This window comes from Aspergillus brunneoviolaceus (assembly GCF_003184695.1).
Source record: "Aspergillus brunneoviolaceus CBS 621.78 unplaced genomic scaffold BO95scaffold_59, whole genome shotgun sequence".
NCBI classification, from domain to species: domain Eukaryota; kingdom Fungi; phylum Ascomycota; class Eurotiomycetes; order Eurotiales; family Aspergillaceae; genus Aspergillus; species Aspergillus brunneoviolaceus.
In genome coordinates, this window is record NW_020290789.1 from 33,568 (window position 1) to 48,551 (window position 14,984).

At 52.2% G+C, this 14,984-nt stretch overlaps 5 protein-coding genes across 5 annotated transcripts; 1 reads left to right on the forward strand and 4 right to left on the reverse strand.

The window, feature by feature from the left end:
• Positions 1–1,404: 1,404 nt before the first annotated feature.
• BO95DRAFT_455402 (uncharacterized protein) lies at positions 1,405–3,280 on the reverse strand (the record flags this gene model as incomplete). Its single annotated transcript, XM_025588334.1, has 4 exons — positions 1,405–1,484; positions 1,550–1,816; positions 2,052–3,074; positions 3,229–3,280. 4 exons carry the CDS (start codon positions 3,278–3,280, stop codon positions 1,405–1,407), a joined length of 1,422 nt encoding a protein of 473 aa, XP_025439450.1.
• A 2,990-nt stretch (positions 3,281–6,270) lies between these two features.
• On the reverse strand, positions 6,271–6,827 carry BO95DRAFT_217222 (uncharacterized protein). Its single transcript, XM_025581169.1, has one exon. It carries the CDS (start codon positions 6,667–6,669, stop codon positions 6,340–6,342), a length of 330 nt encoding a protein of 109 aa, XP_025439451.1. The 5' UTR covers positions 6,670–6,827; the 3' UTR covers positions 6,271–6,339.
• Positions 6,828–8,323: 1,496 nt separating this feature from the next.
• On the reverse strand, positions 8,324–9,764 carry BO95DRAFT_445475 (mitochondrial 37S ribosomal protein uS9m). The gene is made up of 2 exons (XM_025587157.1): positions 8,713–9,764; positions 8,324–8,656 (listed from the first exon to the last, which is right to left on the reverse strand). The coding sequence occupies exons 1-2, from the start codon at positions 9,581–9,583 to the stop codon at positions 8,565–8,567; spliced, it is 963 nt and encodes a 320-aa protein (XP_025439452.1). The 5' UTR covers positions 9,584–9,764; the 3' UTR covers positions 8,324–8,564.
• Positions 9,765–9,979: 215 nt separating this feature from the next.
• Positions 9,980–11,499, forward strand: BO95DRAFT_466371 (putative translation elongation factor eEF-1 subunit gamma; the record flags this gene model as incomplete). Its single annotated transcript, XM_025589208.1, has 3 exons — positions 9,980–10,009; positions 10,073–10,274; positions 10,490–11,499. 3 exons carry the CDS (start codon positions 9,980–9,982, stop codon positions 11,497–11,499), a joined length of 1,242 nt encoding a protein of 413 aa, XP_025439453.1.
• An 885-nt stretch (positions 11,500–12,384) lies between these two features.
• On the reverse strand, positions 12,385–14,781 carry BO95DRAFT_395150 (NIF domain protein). The gene is made up of 2 exons (XM_025583712.1): positions 14,598–14,781; positions 12,385–14,535 (listed from the first exon to the last, which is right to left on the reverse strand). Exons 1-2 carry the CDS (start codon positions 14,667–14,669, stop codon positions 12,619–12,621), a joined length of 1,989 nt encoding a protein of 662 aa, XP_025439454.1. The 5' UTR covers positions 14,670–14,781; the 3' UTR covers positions 12,385–12,618.
• Positions 14,782–14,984: the final 203 nt, after the last annotated feature.

Consider the following 14,984-nt stretch of genomic DNA (forward strand, 5'->3'; position numbering starts at 1 on the left):
TCTTCTCTACTACCCTTCCGGGGGGGCGTGGGCTAGGAGTCACGGGGCTGCGGAGATATGACCGGATCGGAAACAGATCGATCCCCTGAGCGTTGAGTATAAGTACATGATCTACTCGATCGAAGGCAACATATGCTCATTGTTCCGCTGCTTGCCTCATGCTGGAGGCAAGATCCAGTTTAGCGCCTGCCTCGATTCAGGAACAAGAAGCCCCCCCCGGGGGGGGAGGACACATGGCGATATCCATTCTATCGACTCGGTTCGATCAACCAACCATGTTTCCTCGATCTGGAGGGATCGTAATGTGCAAAAAGTACGGGAATCTTGGGGCAACAAGTATACTGTACGTATCGCAAGAAGAAAAAACGAATTCCGGACCTTTGCCATCTCTTCTGGCTGGTTTTGGCGTTCGCGAACTGCTCTCGATACTTTTTCGGAAATGCTGGGTGGAGATATGCATCCACTGAGCGGATGTTCTGAGATCCGGGCTGAACAAGCGAACCGCCCATTTACGGGCCAATCTATGTACTTTCCGTATTCAGAATAGGTTGATTGTTCAAGAGAGTCAAACCTACCACCCATATTTTACCGAGGGCTCGATCAGAGAAGTGAAGGTGGAGGCACAGCTTTCCGGCGTCAACTGGCTACCGAGATGAAAGGAACACATGTGAAATAGGTATGTCCAGTGGCTATGTTGAGATGAGTACTGTATAGTAATATGTGAGAGGATAAATATCTATAACCGCATTTTCGAATGCGCCTGCTCCCCCTTTCGTTCGTTCATCCATCCATCGTTCATCCTATATGTGAAACATTAACTTCATAATAGAAAAGTGACCCGTGTGCTGCGTGACGGTGGTATCTCCTCAGCCCTGAACGCCAGAACAACAAAAAAAGTGATTTTGCAATTGCGTGTTCGTGTAAATCAGCGCTTTTTCTTCCACTGCTGTCGGCCTAGACAAAAAAAAAGGACCATTGTAGATAGTCGGGTTTGATCGGTCTTGGTACCTGACAAGGAGGCATGAGGATAATATTTCCGAGAAATCCATGTGGGCTTCAGCCTCTGGGAGTGAGCCAGCGGGGCTAGGTCAACCACCAACCCCGAAGGAATAGGGATTAAATTGGTGGTCTTACCCGGGGACCAGATTTTATGGAGCCCGACCGCAAGTCGAAAGTACTCATAAAAGGTGGAGGACATGAGAGCCGGACAGTAAGACTGTCAATCGATAGTTCGTCGCCCCGGCCTCGCTCCGGCAGGAGCTAACTAATTTAGTACCTGCATTAGAGGGGCCTTCCCCAAAAGTACGCGGGCCCTAAGTCGAGCTCGGTCTCAGGTGTCAGGTCAATGTCGCTACTCGCTAGTGGAGGTCCGCGACATTCAGGAGATTTGAGCTTCCTGGTGGATCACCGGGAGGCTACAGTTACTGCGTGCGAACGGAAGAAGTCGAGCCGGTCTTCCACAATATCGAGACATTGGCCTAGGACTGCCGCATCGATCATTAATTAAACTTCTTGTCTCCGATTGATGTTTCGATTGGCAAACACTTACCAGAGAGAATCTCTTCCTCCCAGATCCCAAGCTGATAATCGACGAGTCCATGCTGTTCCATTCGATCGCATAGCTGGATCAGCTCTTTACCCAGGTTGTCCATGGCTTCATTGCTGAGGAGACTGGTCTGTGGTGGCTGACGTCCTGTCTGGAACAGTTCCTCGGCCATGTCTTTTTGCTTTTGGCAGAGGGCAAGCCAGCAGACATTGAAATCATTCCAGAGTTGTAGTCGATCGGCGTAGAATGTCTGCTCATCTTGGAGCACTCCTATACATTGCTGACCATCAGTTTCACAATCCGCAAGGGCACTTGCTCAGCCGCCCCACCCTACCCTATCCTCTCCGTGGGCTGATGCCAGCAGCAGACGACCATGTACCTTTGATTATCAAGGTGATTCTAATTACTTATGCAGTACATGCATGGCGTGGACCGGTCCAGGAGAGAGGAAGGTGGAGTCTAGACTGGCGAGACCCGCTGGGTTGGACGCTAAAGGAAAACATACCGAGCTCCCGCGCATTAGTCACAAGCCATTCGGAGATTTCTAAGAGTGATCGGCTGGCCTCCACCAATCGGCCAGCGCGCGTATTGTCAAATGTTCCTTGCACCGCGCATTGAAATTGTGCATACACTTCCCTCACGTTGGCTGATTGGAAGTCCGTCCGTGGGATCTGTTGGAGCTGTTGTTGTGGTTGTTGCGATGGTGGTGGTTGCGGTTGTTGCGGTTGTTGTTGTTGATGTTGTTGTTGCGGTGGCGGCGGGGGCGAAGGCTGCTGCTGCTGCTGTTGCTGCTGTTGCTCCATTCGTTCGCCAGGGCCGATGGAGGTCAAACCGGCCATATTGGCTTGATAAAAGTGCGTTACGCTCGAGCGTCCCATGCCCCCTGGCGGCGGCGGATTATAAGCGGAAAGCGGGACTGTCGACGGCAAGTAAGGCGGCCCTACTGCTGGAACCCCAGTGCCTGTCGGTTCATTTGGAGGGAAATATTGTGGAACACCAAACTGGCTGGACAGGGCTTCCATCGCTGCAGATTGCCGTGCCGAGTATGGTGGTGGCACCACCTCGTACGTGGCTTGGGTTGGGCCCTGATGTCCACTGAGGTCGTATACCATTTCGGAGTCGTAGGAAGCTAAAGGCTGGTGCACTGACGGGTGCTGCTGGCGCTGTTGCTGGTCGCGCAACGTCGGGGGGTATGTTTGCAACTCGTTCCCCTGCAACGGACCGCCCTGGAAGGGACTCTCTGTGTATCCATAGTCCAGGTAGGTGGACATCCGGGGACGCCCCGTGGCGTGCGAGGATGCATCACCTCCACGTGCTGCTGATGGGGCCCCAGCCTGTCTGAACCGGTCCGCTGCACCACGACGGGACATCCCGGTTCTGGTTGCAAAGCGGGCATTTACATCATGCTGCTTCATGCGCAGGATATCGCCATCCATCCCCCGACGCACTGGATCGAGGTCAAAGGACCAATGCGCTGACGGGGACAAGGGCGGGCTTGCGTAAGAGTCCAGCTTGGCGAGAGATCGACCTTTGGGGGGGGTTTTTTTATTCTTTCAGTTTGAAGCAGAGTCACCGTCACTTGCAATCTCGCGCGCGTAGTCGCTTTGATTTGCTGGCAGGGAGTTGAGATTCAAGCCAACAAGATTCGCAGGTAAGCGCGCGGAGACCCCACGGTGTGTCACTTCCGCACAGGGACGCTGGTACAACCAGCCCACACGATCTAGATGGAACCATTTACGAATCAGCTATGTTCAATGTCAATCATCAAACTATTCGAAAACCACCTGCGCACCTGTGAGGGAAGACGACGCTTCCGCCAACTGGTTGGTTGGAAGCAGAGTATGTATGCTTTAGTCACACCGCCAGACAGTGATATTATGGCTAGATGTATATGTATGGTCGAGAGTGCAAGATCACCCGAGAAGAAGAACGAAACCCTTAACCGCAGTAAGCACCGTGCAGGAATGGCAGTGCAGGAAGGGTCCGCGTGGAAAGATGCAGGGGAATTATAACTCGAGAAGGAGGTGGGTGGAAGTAGAACCAATGAAGTTAGATGGAGTGGTGACGGCCCCTTTGTTTGCAGCCCAAAGGAAGATAGGTAGATATTGGGAGTCAATCTCAGTGGCTTGCTTGCTTGCTTGCTTGCTTCGGATCCCAGCTACTGAAATGGAGGGGCTGTAGAGTGGGGGAGGACCAGCAGCGGAGGAAGCAAAGGACTGGGATGCACGGATTACTTATAGTACAGTTCCCAGTAGCTGGAGGAACCTGTGAATCAGCCCCATAGCAAGGACAATCTTGATCCACTGAGACTCATCAAAAAGTCCTCTGGGGGCCGAGTGATTCAGGTCGTTCGGGTTCAGGTTAGCAGCATGTTGTGAACAATGGAACGGGCGTAGCGAGCGCCTGTATCAGGTTTCTGCTCGGGCTTCTCTTGCGCCTGCGGTGGGGAGCGGAGAGGATGATCGGAGAGAAGTATCCAAGAAAATTGAAAAAGCAGGAATCGGGAAGTGAAAAGAAGAAAAAAGCTGAATTAAAAAAAAATAAAAATAAAAAATAAGAATAGGAAAAAAAACAAGCAAGAAAAAGAATGATCCTCGCGAAGGGGAAGGGAGGAAGAATATCGTCACCGATCCACGAAGCGCGAGAAACGAGGAAGAAAACAAATGACACTAAAGAGAAAGGAAGGGAAAGCTGGAAAACTCACTGGACGGAAGGGGGGGGGACAAGAATTGGCAGATGGAGAAAGAGAGAAAAAGAAATGATGAGCAGAGAGCCTGTTGTCTAGTAGCATCTATCCCATCCATCAATCAGTCAAGTAGGCAATCAATCAATCAATCAATCAATCAGTCAGTCAGGTCAATCAAACTACTAGCTAGGACTGATAATGGAGACCATTTCACCCTTCCGGGATTGTTCAAGTTCGAATTTTACCAGTTTCTTTTTTTCACATTTCCCTAGACTTAAAAATTGCTTCCCCGGGGGCCTTTCTAGGTATTTTCTGGCCTATTATGATGACCAACTGCATGAAGAGATGAGATTTAGATTTGTGCGAAAGAATGATCGAGCAAGTTGTTCGATTCCCTTCTCGAACCTCGCCTCAGAACTAGATTGACGAGTGCTACCCAGAGTCACGTATAGATTATTGTTGAGAGCCCAATCTACTCCCCACGATGAACATCGATCGAGCCCCCTTGAAACCCTCAGCCACTTCCTCGCTCCACCAAGAAGCCCAAACCCATGTCGACGGTACACACTAGATACAGGCGCATACAATGGTCTCGGTAGACGCACTACCGGGGGGGGGGACGGGGGCTGACTACCAGCCAGCTGATCATCAGTCATTTCTTCTGTCGACCAATCCGTCGGGACTCTGGGTAGTCCAAGGCGTGCATTACGGGCTTTCAGGACCATGAGGGCGGCTGACGGAGGCAAGCAGAGTGGATATGATGACGCCCAAGAGGGGTAGCTGATTCCGATCCATCAGATTTTATGACATGGGAGAACAATAATGGAACCGATTAAAAAAAGGGCCAGGCGCCGTGTGATTCGTGGGCTCCCTGCCAGCCCAAAGGGATCGTGACGGGGATAATTCAGACACGAGGCGGGGCTATTTGGGACTTCTGAGTGGAAAATAATAATAAATCGATCCCAAAAGGAATGAAAGAAAAACAAAAAGTACTCTGTGCGGTACTAACAATGCCTAGACATTTCCTCGATCTTGCAGGTGCAGGTGCAGTAGTAGTAGCAGCAGCAGCAGCAGCAGCCATCATGGCACTTTCTCCAAGAATCCGATAAGGTTAATCACCCGGATCCAGACACCCAGAGTTGGTAGCAGGCCCAATGAAGACTGTCGCTGGGACTAGTCTGATCGCTAGAATTGTTTTTAGCTGAGCCCCATCCATCAATCATTCCAAATAATTGCAATTGGAAGGATCCGTTCTGAACTTCTTACTTTTTTTTATTTTTTTTCCCGCTGCCCTGAGCCGACTTCCCCGAGGGCCTTAGAGTTAAGCCCTCCCGAAACGCTATTTCGGTGATCGTCCTGGGTCCATGCACCACACCATTCCAGGAACCATCCACCAGGCTCCAATGTATGTCCGTCCGTGAGGCGGTGGTTGGAGTGCCAAAGAGCCAACCAAGGTTGTGGAAAATCCCGATCGAACGGAAGGAGTAGATACCGAAGGAACAAGGCGAGACATGCCGGGCTAAATCGGATAAAGAATGAGTGAGGCAATAGAGCCGGGGTCCAGTCTCATGAAATACACTTGCGATGGACCGTCAGTCAGACTTACAAGGAAAAAGGAAAGGTATAGTATACTAGAACCACGGGAAGAACCGCTTTCTGGGACGCAAGGATACCGGGGACCTGGGAGGTGGATCGGCTGCTGCCCGGATTGACCACAGAGAGTCGAAGGATTGAGCTGATGGACGGAGGCCGATCCCATATGGACAAGAGAGGGAGGGACCATGCGCTCACAGGCGATCTGGTCCAACCCAAGATCTTGGATGATAGGGAAATTTCGAGGTGTCAGACTTTGGTTTGTAATGTCTGCAACTATCCAAGATGACCTAGATTAGCCGCAATTCCCAAGTTCGACATGAGGTCTAAGACTGACAATTACCAACACAGCGCCGAGTTTAAAAGTCCCTATCTAAGAAGGGTCATCAATGTACTGTACTTGTTGTACTATACCTGTCCTAACTACTGGGTACAGGTAGGTATGGTAGGTACCGTACCACCTGGCAAACTGTACCTACTAGGTAAGGTAGTCACTAACTAAGGTAGTAGTTAGTTAGTTAGTTAGTGTACGGAGTACGGTAGTTACTTGTGGTGCTTGGCTAAGCCGCCGAGTCGCACACCTTCCAGCGTGCTGGGAAGGTCGTGCACTAAAGAAGCAGCCAATGGAGGCGATGCTTATGGTAGCCAGGGGGATCGGCATCGCGCCCATCGAGACAAGATAAAGCAGCCTTCTCGGAGTTGCTCGCAGGTGGAGCCCGCTCGGTCCTCTCTTGCTTTCTTCTTGCTCGTTCGTGCTTGCTTGCCTGCTTTCTTTCTTCCTTGTCTTCATTCCCTCAATCAATCCCTTCGGATTTGCACCGTTTGCACTTCGGGGACTTATCATCCGAAGGACGGAGTCTCGTCAGGGGTGGTCCGCGATGAATTTGATGAGTTCAATGGGTAAGGTACTATGTACGTAGTAGTATGACGTGACGATCACCTAAAGAGAGACGACTTTTATTAGGGCTAGACAGATAGTGCCAAATTCGGGGCCGGAAGTCACAGTCCGTGATGACGAAATTCCAAATTGTCGAAGTGAGTGAGGTATTGGACGATCTCCGGAGAGAGAGAGGGAGAGAGGGTGAGGGTGAGAAGAGAAAGGAAGGAGAAGTGAGGCGGAGAAAGCCTCACCCCTCCTTCTTCCTCGTCACGGTCGATTATCAAAAGTGATAGACTAGAAAGAGCATGCAGGCCTCGTGCCGGTCCAGACAGCCGGTGCTTGTGCCGATTGTGGATCTGAGCGTCCTGTCATTCAGCATGCTGCATACTGCTTTCAAAGGAGTACCTTCAAAATGTACCAAGTACAATATAAGTTAGTACTTCCTGAGGACTTGTGAAGAAGATACAAAGAGAGGATACCTATGAAGTACCTCTGAAGTACCAGCTCTCCCCGGCCTTTTTTTCCTACCGTCCCTTTCCAGTCAGTATGAAACAGCCTGCTATCTTCACCTGGTGGCACTGGGCATACTACAAACACTATTCCAGTTACAATTAGACCTCTACTCCATCCTTTCTCTTCTCCTGCATCAGTCAATCATGATTCTCCCTTCCTATCTCCACCGTGTCCACACTCTCTACCCTTTCCTACCTGTCAATTTTCTCTCTTCCCACCATCTCCAATTGGTCTAATGAGGGCCTTGGCAGTCTCTTCAGCCACACTAGGATGACCACTTTGTCTCTCACCCAGCGTCCAATGGTCGTCATTCCGAGCCATGAGATGACGATGGCCATGGCGACGTGGGTGTCAGAGCAGGCAAGAAGGTTCTGATTTGGCTGTCGAGGCCTTCACCCGCAGCAGGTGGGCGGAGAATTCCCAATGGAGCTGATGACTGATGACGGATGACGGTTCCCATCGGATGGTTTGTGTTGTCTCCAAATCGTGTCCTCTTGTCTGTGGTTACTGCGAGTCTCGTGGGCGCATCGCATGAGTCAAGTAGATGGGTATCGCGCTGTATAGCGAACGCAAGTCGGTAGACTGTTTGAGCTCGCGGAGAGGAACCATCCGCTGCCTCTAGTCCACGAACCTGTTCTTTCCAAAAAGTCACCGACTGATCGCCGACTGACCAATTTCTGAAATTTCTGTTCGGCAACGGAGACTGCCCCGTCCGTTCGAGCTCATGGTGCCACAGAACCCTAGCTGGCATCATCAGGCCGAATGCAATGGTCGAAACGCAATACACTTGCGAAACACGATGAGAGACATGACTGTTCTGCAACTTGCTGGTTGTTTCAGAACAATTTACCGTCTCACTTCCGGGACCACAAGGTGCTTGGTTGAGGATCTGTTGCTTCTTCAGTGAAGGAGTTGACTTCTCCGAACTCTGTGTCTGGCGATCTTAGCCTACGGCCGAATGCAATCTTCCTGTTAGGGGATTGGATTCAATTTGGCGCAGAGTGGGACAAACCCTTGATCGCCGGCAGTGATCTTAGTAAATGGCGCATGTCTGCCTGATCCAATCCCAAGCTCGTCTTTCTGCTGCGGTAACACCGGGGTCTGTACCAAAATTCGGTTTATTGCTTTTATGCCAATAGTTACATGCCGGTCGCCGAAGACATGCCGTGTCGTGTCCTGAAACGACTTCCGTGACACCTGGTGAGTATGCTTGCAATACTGGATATACTTTCGTGGAGAAAAAATCACAAGGCCAAATCGAATAATACAGCAAGGAAGTAGAAGTACAAAGAAAAGATCCAGGCCCCCTCCCCCCACGCGAGAGGAGGCCGATCTCGACCACGCTTTCATCTCTTGACCCAGGTAGGCATCTTGCGCGCCTTGACGTGACCGGGCTTCTTTCTCTCCACGCGACGGGCGTCGACCGTGATGACACCGGCTGCAAGATCAATTGGTCAGTAAAGAATGGTTGTGGTGGGCGGCAGGGATACGTACCCTTGCGGAGCGCAGGCTTCAGAGCGGGCTCGTGAACCAGCAGCGCTCGTGCAACCGCCAGTGTGATGGCTTCTGCCTGCCCGGTAGTTCCTCCGCCCTGGACTTGAGCCCACACATTATACTTGTCCAGCCGCGACGTACTTCGGAGGGCCCAGGTGGCACTCTCGCGATCATGTACTCGAGGGAAGGCCTCGACCAATGTCTTTCCATTCACCCTCACCTCGCCATCGCCCTCAACCAGGAAAGCCACTGCCGAGGAAGACTTGCGCTTGCCCCGGCCGCGAGCACGACCCATCTCATCCACCGTAGCCGGCGCAGGTTTGTTAGCGTACGGATTACCCGGACGAACAAACTGCTTTATCGTCCGCCCAACATTTTCCGGCATGAGCTCGGGATCAATTCGGTTAAGACGCTGCAGGATTTTGAGAAGGCCCTTGTACTTCTTGGTCGGCACTTGCTCCCCGACAAAATCACGAAACTGCGGTAGTTTAAGCCACGCCATCCGAGGCGCCTGGCTGTTCTCCACGGTTGGCAGATTGGCATTTGCGGCGAGAATGCCTTCCAGATTCAATAAATGATCGATGAACTTGGGGTTGCCGGAGAAGTAGGACGGAGACGCGGGCACAAGCCGAGCAGGTCTGATTCTGGGATCCTTGAAGTCAAGAGGAGGAGCGGCCGTGAATGAAGTGGGAGTCTCTTCAGTGGCGTATGTTCGCTTGCCATTGAGGTTCTTGGGGAGGCTGGTCGTCGTCGAGCTCGACCATATGGGCGATCTGGAGATCACGGAGCGCTGGAGAACAGGCCGAAGAGGAGCTGCTTGACGGATGGAGTGCATAGCCTGCACAAGACCATTGGGATTCTGCCAGGCCATTGTGCGGCGAGACGGCTGACGGAAGCCTGGAGGAAGAGGTGTTCGACGCCTGCCGGGGATGGATTTTTCGGGGGGGGAGCGACACGCGGAGCGGGTTCGCCGGAGGAGAGTGCGCGGTGAGTGAGTGAGTGAGTGAGTGAGTGAGTGAGTGATTGTTTCCTGCTCGGGGCGGAAACAATCGCTTTTGGCGGTGTTGGGGTGTTGCGGGCATTTCCTGAGGTTTTTCCAGATTCGAGGTCACGTGGACGCAGGAATCATTCCTCCGGTCCCGATGCTCTTTGATTCGCACAAATTTCACCATCCATTTTCTTCTTCCCCTCATTCCTTTTTTTCTCTCCTCTTCCCCTCCCCTCCCTCTCTCTCCTTTTCTCTTCCTCATCCCACACATCCCTCGCAATGGCCTTCGGAAAGCTCTACGGTTCTCTTGTATGTTCCATGCGCAGCTCTTCCGATCAACGAAAACCCTGCAGCTAACATGATGATGAATAGGAGAACGCTCGCACCATCGCCGTCCTCGTTGCCGCTAAGGCTAACGACGTCGAGCTGGAGCTTGTCAAGACTGAGCCTAACTCTGCTGCTGCTTTCAACCAGTCTGAGGAGTACCGCCGCATCCAGCCCCTCGGCAAGATCCCTGCCTTTGAGGGTGCCAACGGCTACACTCTGTCCGAGGTCATTGCCATCGCCGTCTATGGTACGTTTCGATGGTTTTTTTCCCCCTATCTGCATGCTTTTCACCCCCATCCTCGACATGATGAGATTCATCTATTAGTTATCCCTGTCAGAATGGTAAAAAAAACAAACTGTGTTGATAACGTTTAACTCTGATCAATTGTTACCCCTCTTCGGGTTGATTATCTATTTGTCACTTGACTGTCCTTGAAGTTTTGCAAACTAACTTGCCTCAAGTGACTTCCCAGAACGAGAAGACCACCCTTTTGGGTAAGACCAAGCAGGACTATGCTTCCATCCTCCGTTGGTTGTCCTTCGCCAACGCTGAGCTTATGCCCCGCTTCGCTGGCTGGTTCCGCCCCCTTCTCGGCCTCGACCCTTACAACAAGAAGAACGTTGAGGATGCTTCCAAGCTCGCCCTGAAGAACGCTGGCGTTCTCAACTCCTACCTCACTGCCAACACCTATCTGGTTGGTGAGCGTATCTCCCTGGCTGATTTCTTCGTCGCCGCTCTCTGCACCCGTCTCTTCTCCACCGTCTTGGACAAGAAGTTCCGTGACGAGCACGTCCCCTTCCTCCGGTGGTACAACACCATCATCAGCCAGCCCGCCTTCAAGGCTGTTGTCGAGAACCCCGTCTTCGTTGAGGAGGCCATCAAGTACACTCCCCCCAAAAAGGAGGAGAAGCCCAAGGCTGCTCCTGCCCCCGCTGCCGCTGCCGCCGCTCCCGCTGAGGAGAAGCCCGCTGAGGAGAAGAAGGCCAAGCACCCTCTCGAGGCTCTTGGTCGTCCCGAGTTCGTCCTTGACGAGCTGAAGCGCACCTACTCCAACGAGGACACCCGTCCCGTTGCTCTGCCCTGGTTCTGGGCCAACTACAAGCCCGAGGAGTTCTCTCTGTGGTCCGTCAACTACAAGTACGACAACGAGCTCAAGCTTACCTTCATGGCCAACAACCTGATCGGTGGTTTCCACAACCGTCTTGAGGCTTCCCGCAAGTACCTCTTCGGTTCCCAGCAGGTCTATGGTGCCAACTACGACTGCGTCATCCGCGGTGTCTTCCTTGTCCGTGGCCAGGACTTCAAGCCCGCTTTCGAGGTCGCCCCCGACTGGGAGAGCTACGAGTTCGTCAAGCTCGACCACACCAACGAGGCTGACCGCAAGCTCGTTGAGGACATGTGGGCCTGGGATGTCCCCGTCGTCATTGACGGCAAGGAGTACCCCTGCGTTGACGGCCACGTCTTCAAATAAGCTAGTGCACCCACTTCAGGTTGTTGTAGCTGTGCCTTAGTGCCGACTCATTGATGATGATGATATCCCCTATTCCTTTATTCTCCTGGCGATGAGTGAGCCTTGTAGATGAGCACAAAACATAATCTTCCCATGTCCCATCCCCCTTCGCAACCGCCCAAGGCATCCGGTAGAAAGTGTGAGGCACGGACACCAATTCTGCCGTCCCCCTGTGACTCACTTTCTTTCCGCGTCCTAAATCTCCCAACTGTTTCTCCGACATCTTCCCCCCCCCGATGGTCTTGGTTTTTGTGATTCAATCTTCACTCACCTCAAAAGCTTTTTTACCCACTTTTTCATGCGTCATGTCATGCTCATGATTTCTACATGGATGATAGCAGTACAGTAGTCTGCCAAGGCTCAAAACAATGAACATCAAAGCTTTGTTCTTTCGCATACACTCATCCTGATTCTTGTCCATCTGTCAAGATGCTGTCGTATTAAACGATGCAAACTAGGTTTCTGTACTTGGTGGGACCTAGATTTTCTTATTTACTAGTGATTCACCAGTTGGCGCATCACTCACGCCGAGGGCAAACTCGATCGACTATGTGCATACCCAGCTACGTGTAACGAAGCGCCTATCTCACCCAGCCGCATCTAATTGACTTTTGTTTTTGTTCTTCCTCCGCGGTCAAAGGGGTGTACCGAAAAAAAAAACTGTATAAAGCCCATCGATAGAAAAAGTCACTACACTAAACACCTGTACGCCTAGATACGTACTCAACCAGAGGAAGTAGTCGAATATTTAGATGGGTATAAGGTAGACTAGATGATCCTCAAGAAAAACCACTGAACATGCATCTGCAAACTAGGCAGATGAGATATGATCAATCGATTTAGTTCCCATGCACTTCTTTCTCTATGTAATCATCTAGCATAGTCTAAAATCAAACAGGCGACACAAATGTTTTCAGACGAATGACATCCAAACACACACTCCAGGACACCGCGCTATATCTCTTCGCAAGTACATATACAGAGATGACAGGACAGAGCGGAAACGGCCTTTATGTACAGTACCGTCTAGTTTTGATGAACAGATGAGCCATACAACCAACACCCCACCTCCTTTCGGGATTAATCGTGACGGTTGAGCGATGCCTCTAGTTTATCGAGAAGATCGTTTTGAGTATCGGACCGGACGGATGTATCCGGGGAGAGGGAATGGTGCTCGGAATCGAGGGATGTGGCGGGGGACGGGGAGCGGGCTGTTGGGGCTAAGGCTGGGGCTTGGGCTGTGAAGAAAGTCGCGCTCGCCGCCGCAGAAGCTCGGGCGGCTTTCTTCTCCTGCTTGCGGGCTCTGCGACGCTCGGCGCGGGCTTTTGCAACCTCGTCGCGGGGCGACCCAGGTTCCTTGGGTACCTGCGGTTGGCTTCGCGGGAGGGTGCGCAAGATGTCGAGGATGCACGTCTGGCCGGTCTCCGCCAGCGTCGTGCTCCAAAGATGCAACGCCTGGCTGACATCGTCATACCTGGACAATTCCTCCAGCAGCAGCAGCACTCTGGTGAGGGTTTGGTTGTCGCCCGGACCCCGGTCGCCTGTGAATTCGGGAATCTCCAGGATGTTGTACGGCTCCGAGATGGCTTTGAGCTTGCTGTCGTCGATGAGGATGGTGTTGGTCTGATCCCACCGCGGTATCTCCGCCGGTTGGGATTCCTTCCCGCGGAACCTGGGATACGACGCCTGGATGGACGGATCGCGCCAGACAGTATCCAAAGTCTTGTAAACCTGGGTTTTGGACTTGTACTGCAAGCCCGTGAGCGGGAATTTGTCGCGGCCCCATTCGGCGACAAGCTGTTTTCGGCTCTTGCCCGGAAAGATTCTGTGGCAGAGGTTTGAGACCGTGAAGGGTTGCGAGCTCGACCAGACCATGACCTTGTACTTTTCCAGGAGACCCTGGCGGAAACGGTTCAGGCCGGCGCGTTCAACGAAAGAGGGCGGAGACCCACGATGTTTGCGGTGGACAAGAGTGCCATTTAAGTCAAGGATGACGAGGAGGGGTTTCGAAGACTCGTTTCGCTTCGGGGGAAGAGATGATTGCTGAAGATATTCCGCCGTGGGAGATGGAGGTGTCAGTGGCTTGCAAGACGGATATTGACCTTTATTCGACTGCTCTTGCTGCTGCTGCTGCTCTTGCTGCTGCTCCTGATTAGGGGCTGCTTCCTGCTGGAAAGGTGTACGAAAGGCGAGAGGGTCGAGCATTGACATCGCTAACAATGGGTTTGGCATCCCCATGTTCATCAGGGGGGGAGGTGGCATGGGTAGTAGCTGGCTCGTAAAGTTTGTGAAATCATTCCACGATGCCGGAACCTTAAATGAAGGGTATGAGGAAGAATTGAACATGGGTGTAAACTGTTGCTGTGGCTGAAAAGACGTGTTCTGTTGAAAGGATGGCTGTTGTTCTGGCATATTCTGTGTGAAGAAATCCTGTGGCATTGGTATATTCGGCATCAGAAACGGCAGCGGAGGCATTGTACTGCCATTTGCATTCATCACACCCGGTGCAGGTGGAAACACGAAAGACGGGTTCGTGGTATTGACATTGCCCATGGAACCTGCATGGCTTGTCGCAGCCTGTCCCTGAAGTGACTGCAATGGCGCAGCCCTATGAGGTGACGCGATCGCCCCATGGTGTTGCTTTGGTCGTCTATCGGCTGGTCTATTGTTTCTTCGTGGGCCGTGTCTTCGTGGTCGATCTTGCGATGTGTTACCTGGTGTTTGCGTGCCGGATTCGTCTGCATGTGTAGTCTTCGAGCTCCAGCGGCCATGGTAGGGTGTCCAGGGAGCCGGGTTGTTGGAATTGGCATTGTTGGAAGGCTTGTGAGGACCACCCCAACCGGTCTCGTTAGAGCCGCGCTCGAATCCACCTTCAGTCCCCATTTCAGAGCGCGATGTGCTATCACGAGACAGATACGATGGATATGAACGATGGTATAATCTCGGGAGAGATGAGAGCCGGACTCGAGAAGTGAGAATGAGACTGGGTTGCGAAATCTGTACAATATCGTCAGCGAAAGTAGTTAAAGAACGGTTAATGCTTGTCAGGCCATGCATACACAGACGACCCCGCTTCGAAACATTCGATCGAGCTTGACGTATTCAGAGGGAGCTGGCCTTGGGGCTAGCATGGAGATGCCGGTTAGTAACTTGCATGGGCACAGTAGAGACTGCAGTAAGAGCAAATATGGCAAAGGAGAGTGAGTGAGCGAGCGAGCGAGCGAGCGAGGTGTAGAGTGGCCAGCGATGGGCGGAGCAATCAATCATTCCGTCGCGATGCGGACGGACCAGGGGAAAAATCGCGATCAGTTTCCCCACAAACCAATCACCGACGAGCCGCCTTGACGACCGCCCCCCAAATTCCGGCAGAATTGGAGCCATTCTTTTTTTTTTTTTTTTTTCCTGCTCCGCATCGCATCTTCACCGCCATACGGCAAAAGTTGGAT

What these genes read in the sequence shown, in the direction of transcription:
- BO95DRAFT_217222 (XM_025581169.1), bottom strand. Translation starts at nt 6,669, where the DNA reads ATGATAAGTCCCCGAAGTGCAAACGGTGCAAATCCGAAGGGATTGATT.
- BO95DRAFT_445475 (XM_025587157.1), bottom strand. Translation starts at nt 9,583, where the DNA reads ATGGCCTGGCAGAATCCCAATGGTCTTGTGCAGGCTATGCACTCCATC. An exon ending in GAAGCCTGCGCTCCGCAAGG is followed by an intron (nt 8,657 to 8,712) that starts GTACGTATCCCT and finishes TTGATCTTGCAG; the next exon opens with CCGGTGTCATCACGGTCGAC.
- BO95DRAFT_395150 (XM_025583712.1), bottom strand. Translation starts at nt 14,669, where the DNA reads ATGCTAGCCCCAAGGCCAGCTCCCTCTGAATACGTCAAGCTCGATCGA. An exon ending in TTCGAAGCGGGGTCGTCTGT is followed by an intron (nt 14,536 to 14,597) that starts GTATGCATGGCC and finishes GATATTGTACAG; the next exon opens with ATTTCGCAACCCAGTCTCAT.